Here is an 11,888-nt window from a genome sequence, read left to right on the forward strand (position 1 = left end):
AAATATTACATATTTTAACCATAAAATTAGTTATTAGGTAATTAAATTGCCCCAATGTTATTTGATTGTGTCTTATATATAAAGTATTATCATATTTTAGCAGTAGGAACTGATTTTACAAATTTACATATTGACGTGGCTAGTCTGAGGGGTGTTAGCAACTAGCTATTTAGGCGCCCTCAAATGACTGAATTAATTTTCCTTAAAATAATACCATTAATGCACTGATGTCTTTGCCCTCAGCACTCATTCCTATTATTTTTATATTGGCTGTTGCTTCAACATTTAATATTTAGGCTTTTTGCCAGCCAGCCTTGCCTGCTGGATGCACATATCTGAAGCTATAATGCAGTGCAAAATAAATTTGTTATATTATGGACAATCTAGATGTTTTAGTTTCATTTTGATTTCAGATTTGATAGAGGATACATATACTTAGGTTTTGAGCTGTTACACACAACCTTTTTCTTTACATCCATTTATCTTGCAGTATCAGTTATCTATTTGAGGGAATAATAAACTACTATGTTTTTAGGAGTGATGAAATTGTATTCCTTTGACAATTCAATGATAAAATTGTAAGTGGCAGTGGCTTTGTGACTGTGTTTGCTAGTGGACAACTGTAGCCCAGAAAACATTTTTCATAGACCACTATTATAATGTTAAATCTTGATCCATAAATGGCACAAGTTCAACTATTACTTTCAGTTTTGCACTTTGGGCAACCCAAACCCTTTAATATGTTTGGTCTAAAGACAATCTCTGAACTATAAGTTGGTATTAGACTGTTGATCTTCAGGGTATGCCATCTGTGTATCTGTGTCCATACTATACTGTACATTTGTCAGCTTGGCAGACATCTTTTGCAGGCTTGCATTTCTGGATTTGTTGCTCTGAGCATCCAGATTCCTGACTGTCGGGTCAAAGGTCACATCACTCCTGCCCCCAGTGGTATCTCTCAAACAGACAAACACTGAAGTGGAAATAACAGACATTCAATGCATCACTTTGAATCTAAAGGTTATCATATGTTTTCCCCTTCATGTGAAATATTCAGTCTGTCAAATGCTATTTTAGAAATCTAAATTACTGACTCATTGAAATTGTTCCCTTGAATATCTACTAGAAAGCTGAGAAGACCATTTTTTAGGTGATGGTAAAGACAGAAATCTCAGGAATGTGCCACTGTCATGTTATGAAGGCAGCTTGTTGGCCAACCACTACTGTTTAATGAGCTTAAACTGAATGAAATCTACAGAAACATTGAAAGAGAGATACATTTAGACTACTAGATTCCTAGACTCATAAATATGTGAATGCAACTCTCTGACATTGTGATTTCTCTTGACAGTTTCCAGACACCACTGATGGTGCTAATATTAAGTAATATATTCAAATATTCCAGAAAATAAACTCGAAATGTTAGAATAAATACTAAACTTCGTTTTAAAAAACAACCTTTAAAATGGCCCAATTATGCCACTATTTCTGTTATCTACTCTAAACCAACAATACTGAACCTATTTACTAAAATCTACTGTTATATATATATATATATATATACACATACACACACATACACACAGCTCTGTTGACTATCTCATCTTCTTACACACACATAGACACACACAATCCTTTACAAGGCCTCTTTATTTGACAAGCCTAATCTTTCCCAACACAAGAAGTGACAATAAGCAGGCACAGTGGCCTAATTAAAGGGACTTTCATTCAAATTAACCCACACTCTCTCTCTCTCTCTCTCTCTCTCACACACACACACACACACACACACACACACACCCTCTGATGACCCATTAGCTGCACAATGGCCAGGACAATGCTTCTCTGTCACACACACACATTCTGTTCTCCAGGGGGTAAAGATGGGTTAAGATTTAGGAATGCCATAAAAGTGTCCATGGGGGGAAAGAATGCCTTTAAAATCTCTGCAAGCACTCTCTAGATAAGACAAGTAGTTGCAAATAGTGAATCTCCAAGGGCACTGACACTTTCATCTCTCCATATCTGCGGCTGCAACCCCCAGTCAACCCCAAAGAGCCGCACATTTACAAGCAGATTCATTGCTTATCTCTTAAGGCTCTTATCCAGGGTTGTTGTGCGTCCTCTCCTTTCCTTTATCTGCATTTGACCCTGGGCTTTTTAGCGTGGCAGGGGTGTGAAAGTCAGTTTGACCTCTTGGGGTAACCTCGAACACAAATCACCGTGTGCTCCACAAAGCGCTGAGACAGAGGCCCTTTGAGAAATGAGCAATGACCACAAAATGGTAACCTTTATTTCCAGCACAATAAGCTGTTCTGGAGTGGGCCGCTCACACGTATGCAGGATCAAAGTGTCTTTTATCCAACGGGGAGAGAAACATTCTCGCTCTGAGAAATGAAGTTCATCTCACTGCTGCTCCGCTTGGCTTCTTAAATTGTGCGCTGCAATGTAAAAACTTTCGGATGCAGCATTCGACTGCTTTCTAAAAGACAAAGGGTGGGCAGGAGATCGGCCTGCTTGTATTTGTTGCAGGGCTTCAGGGTAATCTGGTATTGTCGGGCTGGTTTTTGAGGCCTCGGGGTCATGCTTTCTGCATCTCTGAGGATAAAGATCCTCCACATTCTTCCTGTGTGTGTTTGTGTGTGTGCATGCTGCCCCACACAGCCCACTCTCTTTGCTCTTTGACTCCAATGGCCATATAAGGCAGCTGGCACCATGGTAACCGCAGGGCTTGAATAGCAGTGTCAAATCCCTGGGAGCACGCACACACACACACACACACACACACACACACACAGACACACACACACAGTGACTGCCCCCTCCCCCTCTGCACACACTCCCCTCTCTCTCTCTTTGCTTGCTCTCTCACTCTCTCTCTCAAACACACACAAATAGGTTGGAGGAAAACAGACAGAGGAGGAAGGAGGGCGAGGAGGGAAAAAAAGCAAAGGCTGAGAAATCCAGCCTGTCTCCGGCTCTGGCCATTTTCTTGAATCATAATTTGATTTGTGGACTCTGAAGCTGGAAGGAGAGAGAAAGAGACAGCGAGGGAGAGAGAGAGGGGGAAGAGGAGCACCCATCCCATCCACCCCCACCTCCTGTTTTGCCTGAGCCACAGGGAAAGGTTTCACACACACACACACACACACACACACACAGACGAGAGCAGCACACAGGGCTAGGCCGCAAGTCATTAGTTCTTGGTGGGCAAGCACTGACAAAAGGTTGGAGGGAGAAGCCTGCATGAGTGCCTGGAGAGAGCAGGCGGACGCTCTCTCCTGCTTTCTTGTTTTTTTTTTTGTTTTTGTTTTTGTTTTTGCTGAAAGGAAGCGGGACAGAGGATACTGTCACAGCCGATCACTCGTGCTACAACAAGCAGGGGAGAGGGAGCACTTCCTTGTGTTCAGGATCTATTCGTGTTGTGTATTTGGGAAGTGAGCACAGGCGGTCCACATCGCCTTGTCTACCGCTGCCGCCGCAGCTGGCGGTGCCTCGAAGAAGCCCACGACCACACGAAAGTGATGTTGTTGTTGTTGTGTGGACGTCAAGTTGATTTGCCTGATCTGGAATGTCTTCATTGTGGGTCACAAAGCTGCTGCTGCCGCCGCCGCTGACAGGATTACAGCAGAATAGGAGAGCTGTGTCTGCGCTCTCTGCCTCGCTGGATGGAAGGAAGATCTAGAGCGACAGAAGGATTTATTTTCCAGTGAGGGAAGCCATAGACACAGCTCTGAGGTAAGCTTGACATCTTTTCTAGAAGGATTAAGAGGTGAATATTCAGCTAGACCGCTGCCTTATATGTGGAATAACTGGTGGTGGCAAAGGCAAATTCAGTGTAGGGGGTACTTTAAGAGGGGTGGTCAAAGCCTCTCCAGGCATGTGCTAAGGCGAGCTACACTGAGGTCCTTTTTCAGCCATTACTGTTGCTACAGAGACAGAGCAGGGGGTGTGAGAGGGAAACAAGATTGTGTGGAGCTGTGCCGTAGAAGATTTTCACCTCGTGTCATTTGCTTGCAAAAGCCTTTTGCTCTCTTTTTGGAGAGTGTGCACCGTATGTTTGACTCATTGTTTCCTGTGAAAGGTTCCCTGGCTGAAAGCGTTCGACCGGACAGCGCTGGAGCAGGCTTCTCTTCAACCATCTCAGGAACTGGTCCAAAGAAAGGAGACAAAACACAACACACAGTGGCTACGAGTTGGATAAGGGAAGAAGAGGAGAAAGAAAAAAGGGGGGAGGGAGGGGGCACTGAAATCCACAAGCATGCAAAACTAAAAGTTGCCACAGTGAAGACTGTTTCCAGGTCATAGTGGAGTGGGAGGAGACTGAACTGCTCTTGTTTTTTCTGCCAAACAGCCTCCTCCTCAGTGTTATAGCCTTTTTTTCCCCTCACTGACATCTGCTTGTTCAGCCTGAGGACAGTTTCTTTTTTTTTTTTCATCTGTTATTTACTGTAAAATAATCAAGAGACTTAATTAACTAATGAGAGCGCAGACAGACAGGAGGAACTGATTCTCTCCAGGTGAAGGGAAACACACATTCGGGACTTTTGATATTTATGATACCTTGACAGCAACCAGAAGTCTTGGCTGCCTGCCCCATTTTCCTCTGCGGTGGTTCGTAACCAAGCGATGGCCATGGTGAGTGGGGGCTGGGGAGATCCCAATGGGGGCACAAACGGGTTGGGGGACAAGAGCTACCTGAGGGGGGAGGAGGAGGACGGCTCTCCCCAGGCGGGGGGCAGCGACATGGAGGCGGGAGACGATGATAAGGCTTGCGTGGTGGACTGCGTGGTGTGCGGGGACAAGTCCAGCGGGAAACATTACGGCGTGTTCACCTGCGAGGGCTGCAAGAGCTTCTTCAAGAGGAGCGTCAGACGCAACCTCAGCTACACTTGCAGGTGAGTGGGGCATTGTGGGTAATGTATTTTGAATGTTCATTGCCCGAGAATTGTGAACAGCCTGCTAGAAACTGGCAGTGTGTCAACGTATTGTCGATGAATGACAATGATCAGATATAAATGTACTGTGGCTGCTGTTTTTCCAATGTATACATGAGTCCCGTGTCAGTGTCAAAGACCAAACTGATGTCGGATCATTTTTAAACAAAATGTCTACAAACTGATGATTGAAATACGTCAAACTATAACACGACTCTGCGAAAAGCTGTTACAGTAACACAAAGTCATTCGTCCTTGGTAAAGATCTGCAACAATTAGTCGATTAATCAGTTAGATGCTGACTAACTTATTTTGATAGTAATTTTTTTCACGCAAAAATCTTTGATTTTCAGCCTCTAAAATGTGAGGATTTTTGCTTCTCTTTGTCTCGTGTGATAGTAAACTGAATACCTACAAGTCAGATAAAACAAGTAAATTGAATATGTCACCTTCACCTCCGTGAAACTGTGATTTTTTCACTCTTAAAAAGATGAATAATAGCTTTGCAGCCTTGCTTTACTATATGTGTGAAACAGTCAATCACACAACCACCATCACAACATTCATAATGTTGATGTAAACATATCTACATCCATTTTTTTAGAGTTAAACAAAGACTTATGTTCTCATTCATTTGCCTATAGAGAGATAAACTGTGTTTCTTTAGTAAACTTGTGTCAGTGTCAGCTGTGAATGTCTCAACACGTCCTACTTTAGTTACGTAATTACAGTCTTTGGGCTGCTGCAACTACTCTGTGGATTATTTTTACAGGTAAATGATCAATCATTTAGTCTATGAAATGTCAGGAAATAGTGAAAACTGCCCATCACACTCTCTGAGAGCCCAGTTTGTGACGAGGAATTCTGTCATAAATCATGAATCATTTATAGTTGCCATCATCATGTGTTTGTGCTCTCAGGTCTAACAGAGAATGTCAGATTGACCAGCACCACAGGAACCAGTGCCAGTACTGTCGCCTGAAGAAGTGTTTCCGTGTTGGCATGCGCAAAGAAGGTATCTGTCTATCCTGATCCATAAATCCCTCATCCATTCTGATCCTTTGGAAAGTGTGAGAGGCACTGTGGGGCACACTGGTATCGTGCAATACAAGAAACACTGCAGTTGAACTGTTATTAAAAAAAGAAAATAATTGATATTTAGTTCAGTGAGGAGCCCCAGAGTGTCCTCTAATTACTACCATTAGCTGCTCTTAGAAAAGAAAAGGAAAAAAAAGTTATAGTTAAATTCATTATCTTTCCTCCATGAGCTCCAAAGAGCAGGGAAAATGCCACACATGGGTGTCTAGGCCCTATCAAGGCTAAGCTAACCACGCGTGTCAGCTCAATGCCATGTACTAAGTGGCTTAATCTAGTGCCTGCGTAAGAGTGACTGAGAGGGATACAGTGCTAAGACACCTGCGTCCCAGAGCCTTAAGCCTTAAGGTTGAAGCTGAAGCAGAAACCTTCTGCCTTGTTGGCTCGATCAAGAAGAATCCAATATGGGGATTTCACCGTAAGTGGCGGAGCCCAGGTGACGCATCATTCAATATCCTGTCGGAAGATACCCAGAGAGACGAATAACAAAACTGTGCATACGGATACAGACAGAAAATGTATAATACCTTTATCAATCAATCAATCAATCAAACAATAAATCACAATACTTAGGGGGAAATGAGGTTATGTTACAGTTGCTCCACAAGAAGAGAGAAGTGTAACAGCAAGAATAGAGAATAACTTAAGATGTTAAGAATACAGATAAGATAAATATGAATATAAACATAAAATGTAAAAATAAATGCCCTTAAATTATGATATAAAAATATAAAAACATACACTATAGATATAAATGTAACAGTATATGTTAATGTGTTTTGATAGCAGTTTGGAGGTTTGTGATCTTATGTCTGAGTTGTCCTCTCTCACACTCACAGATCATAAAACATGCTAATGAGACACATTATGGCTCCCTACAGAGAAATTCCTTTCCCTCCTCAGGGAAGTCAGATGTCAGGGTCAGCTACAGAGCAGGATTCCTCTGCCTGGATGGGATTCAGTGTCTTGCTCAAGGACACGTAAGCAGGACAGATGCTTACCACATGAATTCATATCCCCAAATAAATGAGTCTGTCTGCCCTGCTTTCTTGGTTTTGGCAGTAATGCTGTCTGTCAAGGCCACAGTACTTTCTCTACGCTAAGTGATGTTCTCAGTCTCACAGGGTGGTTCTGTGAATGTATACTAAGGTTACTGCAATAGCATTTTGAAACATTCCTCCAGAGGATTAAAATTTTAATGAAAAGCAAATTCTTGCCTCAAAGTCTTTGTTTTATTTCTGCAGATGCCCTTCATCAAGAATATTTCTCCTCACTTTCACACTCTTGTTTAGGAGTCAGTCTGGGCTCAGTTGTTCCTCCTTTTAATCTTGAAGAGTAGCTTCCTTATCGAGTCAAACCTGTCTGCCGAGAATCTGACTGTGCACAGCTGAGTGGACTCAGTTTTAACTTTTCTTCCTCTCCCTTTTCATCTCCAAATCCCCTCCTTCCCTTCTCCCTTGTCCCGTCACAATTTTCTCCTCTCCTCTCCTCTCCTCCCCTTTGTCCCCCAACCAAACTACAGCAGTTCAACGCGGTCGTATCCCACCTCAGCCAAGCCTCAGCCCCTCCATCACGCCCATAGGTGGCGCCAGTGGCCTTGGAGGTGGTGAGTTTTATAACAACAACAATGGAGGAAGTGGCGGAGGTCAGCCGGTGTCAGAGCTCATTTCTCAGCTGCTGCGAGCAGAGCCTTACCCCAACAGTCGGTATGGGCACCAGTACAACCAACAGGCCGGTCCAGACAATGCCATGGGGATTGATAATATCTGTGAACTGGCTGCACGAATACTCTTCAGTACCGTGGAGTGGGCCAGAACCATCCCTTATTTCCCTGAGCTGCCTGTTTCAGACCAGGTCAGTACATTCAATTTCATAGTTTTCCCCTTGTTTTCAGAAATATAATTTAAAAAAACAGACAGGAAAGGATAAAAAAAACATGTTTAAATCAAATAGAAATGTACAATAAATGCAATAAACATTAAAAATGGATGATAACAGTGTAGGGGTATCTGATTAAAATGCTAACAAATCCACAGGTGGCCTTGCTGAGGCTGAGCTGGAGTGAGCTATTTATCCTCAACGCGGCCCAGTCGGCTCTGCCGCTCCACATGGCTCCCTTGTTGGCCGCGGCCGGCTTCCACTCCTCGCCCATGTCTGCCGAGCGCGTGGTGTCCTTCATGGACCAGGTGAGGGTGTTCCAGGACCAGGTGGACAAGCTGACCAGGCTGCAGGTGGACTCCGCTGAGTACAGCTGTCTCAAGGCCATCGCACTGTTCTCACCAGGTGATTGCCTTTCCTCATCTGCATTATTTGCTTTTATTGTAACACAGTGTACTGCAGGACCACCCCAGGCAGCCATGTCTAAAAGGGTTCTCCAGTGATTTAGTGCAACTCTGTAAAGCTGTTGGACTTGTCAGACACAAATTAGAACCAGAGGACGAAATATCTTTAATTTAGTCTCTAGTGTGGGTCAATCTCCAAAAACACTGGATAATACATTTCCCATAACACTTCCAGTTTATAACACAGGCTTTCTGTTACAAGTTTCCAAGAGCACATCCTTCACCTTCAGCTACAGAAAACATTATCAACTGTTTCCACAGGCTGCGTGGGACCAGTAAACTGATCCTCATGTGAAAAATTGTTGGAGTTCCCCTATTACATTACGAATTTACCACACAAGAAGTACGAGTGTAAAAAGCACATCACAGGACAACACAGTAAAGTAACAGTTGAAAATGCTATAAGTCTTGAAAATGTGAAAACTTTGTACCTTTCCCCTGAGAGTGACTGGACTGAACGGCTTATCACTACATTAATCTGGAAATGTACTGACTATAGCACCATCTCCTGGCTCATTAATGCAAATGCACTAATGCTTTATGTGCTGTATCATTAGTGCTGTCACTGGTCATTGTGCAGCACTGTGCATTTTTTTTTACTGAAGTCTTGTGTAAGACTTCAGTAAAAAAGCTACCTCAAAGAAATTGCTTGTTGAGAGCGCGACCTCTAAAAGCTGTCAGATGTTTATTTAAACTAAATGACCTGGTAATAGCTTGAAGTTATGGTTTTAAGCTATGTTTGGGGTTTGTAGGGTTTTAATTATGTGTCTTTCCAGTGCATGTATATGATGTGGTGCCATATTTGTATGTGTTGCCCTCAGGGGCAGTTTATCACATTATTTGCTGGGAGTTCAACCTTCCTCTGGGCTCATCACGACTCTTTATGTAACCTGCCCACACTATTAAGTAACTGCCTCCTCCTCCCTCCCTTTCAGACGCCTGTGGTCTAACAGACCCAGTCCACGTGGAGTCTCTGCAGGAGAAGGCTCAGGTGGCTCTGACAGAGTACGAGAGGATGCAGTATCCGAGTCAGCCTCAGCGCTTCGGCCGCCTGCTCCTGCGCCTCCCTGCCCTGCGCGCTGTTCCCGCCAACCTCATCTCCCAGCTCTTTTTCATGCGCCTGGTAGGAAAGACACCCATCGAGACGCTGATCCGTGACATGCAGCTCTCCGGAAGCTCAATCAGCTGGCCGTATGTCCCAGGACAGTAGCCCCAACCCCCCCCCGACGGATGAGGTCTCCGTCTGGGATTAGTGACGACAAGGACCCACAGGAAACCTCCTGACTCATCACTATCCATCTGTGTGGTTATCAAACTGCAGTGCCAGCTGGCCGTCATACGTACTGTACTGTAACCGCTCTATCCACCCCCCTCATGAAACGAGCCCTCTGCCTCCACACAGGCCTCCAGAGAAGAGAGAGGAGCCGGTGCCAGGCTGGATCTGTCTTGTTGCCAGCTAAGTCGTTCTGATGCCAGGTCTCAGGCCAGAGACCAGCTCCTCACGCTGGGCTCCGATATGGCCACCACAGCCAGTCATGTCACCACCCACATGCCGTAGTGACTAAAGACACCGCAGTTCCATGTAGAGGGCAGCAGCACCCTGCTACAAATACATCTATAGGACAAAACTGTCCTGCCACTGAAAGTCAGAGGAGTTGTTTTTCCCACACTGGGCTCATTTTCCATGACTCGCCATTTGTGATGCAGTGACCTTTTTCTCACACAACTGATGACATTACAATCATGATTCTAATCGAACAGTCGAAAGCTTCAGAAAGCTGTGGGTGCAATGTGAACTGAACGTAAGACACAGTGCGGGACCTCGTTGCTGAAAGGAGAAGTCTGAATTCACCGCTCTCTTACCTCAACACGTGAGGAGGAAGCAAAGGAAGAGAAATGAAACAAAACCAAGGAAAACTCACCAAAGTCTATTACATCATCATCCTCAGATGATTTATAAGAAAAATAATTAGAACACAAAAGCAGAGAGAAGGAGATGAACGGACTCTTGTGACTGCCTGACCATCAACTGAACAATGCATTTAAAATTCATTCACAGGGCTCACTGTCAGAGAAGACAAGAAAACAAGAAGCCACAGTTACATGAGACGGACTAATACCTCACTAGACATCAGAATGCTTTAGTCTGATATTTCCTAAACACAAACCTCTGTAAATGTTGTTCACCAGAAACCGCCTTCTTTTTGACAACTGCCTTGTTATTCAGTATGAATTTGGGACACATATGAAATAAGAAATGAGTCTTACAAATGTCACATACATTCGTCTTGTATCTTTAAAAAAAAAAAAAAATCCCCACTTGTGTTCTGAATATGAGTTTGACTGACTGAATATGGTGAATTCAGCTATTAAACATTGTTTGGATTGAGCTTTTTATTATTATTATTATTATTATTATTATTATTATTATTATTATTATTATTATTATTATTATTGAGAAATGGCAGGCTGACATATACGTAAATTTAACTTGGGTTCCAGTACGACAAACAATTCAACAAATGCAGTTGGTGATCAGAGAGTTTATAACCAACACTACCAGTCAATCAGTGCTGTTTCTGGAGGTAATGATCCCTTGAAAAATGCATTAAAATGTATATATATATTGCAGCCAACTTTGTCTTTTTGCATGTTCAAATGTTGTTTTGGATCTCTGCTAACTTGAGACTATTTCCTTCTTTTACATTATGTAATTCAAGATTCATTTGAAGTATTGCTTTCTCTGTTAGCTCCTAAACATTTTTTTTTCTGTATGTATTTACATGAAAAATACCTCTGTCATTTGTTCAAAAGTAAAAAAAGAAGCTCATCTTCAAGCCATTACAGCAAATACGACGTAGAGATATCCACGCTCTCGTCTCTGAGCGCCTGAGTGAGTCTCTCCTGTTAGTGAGTGATGTGAGACGATGTTGTGATGAATGAGGATGCACATGGAGGATATTCAACGCCAAAATGTCACACTGTCTATGACAAGTTAAAAGAAGACGGGCCCTGATTTGCTGGTCCACCAGGATTTACCTCACAGCGGCGAGTTTACAAACTCACAAGTATTTAGGGTAGTTAAAAAAGAATGAAATAAAATCAACTCTAAATAAAGCATCTTTCAGCGTTTATTGATGAAAACAACAAATCAAAGGATTTAACTCTGCTTCTTGATCTGCCATTGGGCCTTTTGAGAGTTATTGGGATGTTCTTCTTTTAGGCAAGAACTCACTCAACTACGTCACATAGAAAAAAAAAGATAAATATGCTGTTAATGTTTTCCTATCTTTGTGTTACTGAGTTCTTAAGTTTTTTAAATTTCATGTGTATGGCAACGTTATTAAAAAAAAAATCAAAGGATGATGATGTGTCTTTTGTTATGTTTGTTTTTTCAACCTACTTGAAAAAGTGTTGTAATTACATCTGTATGAAGAATGCCAAATAAACACTGCAACATGTACCATAAATGCATAAGTGTATTCATGTTAAAGCACTCATTCCAAAAACTGAA

The 11,888-nt window shown here is 42.7% G+C and overlaps 1 protein-coding gene across 2 annotated transcripts; it reads left to right on the plus strand.

The window, feature by feature from the left end:
• Positions 1-1,875: 1,875 nt before the first annotated feature.
• On the plus strand, positions 1,876-11,844 carry nr2f6a (nuclear receptor subfamily 2, group F, member 6a). 2 transcript variants are annotated; one of them, XM_071492847.1, is made up of 6 exons: positions 1,876-3,738; positions 4,085-4,898; positions 5,858-5,952; positions 7,558-7,886; positions 8,069-8,315; positions 9,310-11,844. In XM_071492847.1, exons 2-6 carry the CDS (start codon positions 4,630-4,632, stop codon positions 9,582-9,584), a joined length of 1,215 nt encoding a protein of 404 aa, XP_071348948.1. In that variant the 5' UTR covers positions 1,876-3,738; positions 4,085-4,629; the 3' UTR covers positions 9,585-11,844. The 2 variants fall into 2 exon arrangements, with proteins under 2 accessions (XP_071348948.1, XP_071348947.1); XM_071492846.1 differs by having other exon boundaries at positions 1,880-3,738; positions 7,555-7,886.
• Positions 11,845-11,888: the final 44 nt, after the last annotated feature.

Source organism: Trachinotus anak, unplaced genomic scaffold (genome assembly GCF_046630095.1).
Source record: "Trachinotus anak isolate AG129_WGS33_773 ecotype Australia unplaced genomic scaffold, CSIRO_AGI_Tana_v1 ptg000012l, whole genome shotgun sequence".
Classification (NCBI taxonomy): Eukaryota; Metazoa; Chordata; class Actinopteri; order Carangiformes; family Carangidae; genus Trachinotus; species Trachinotus anak.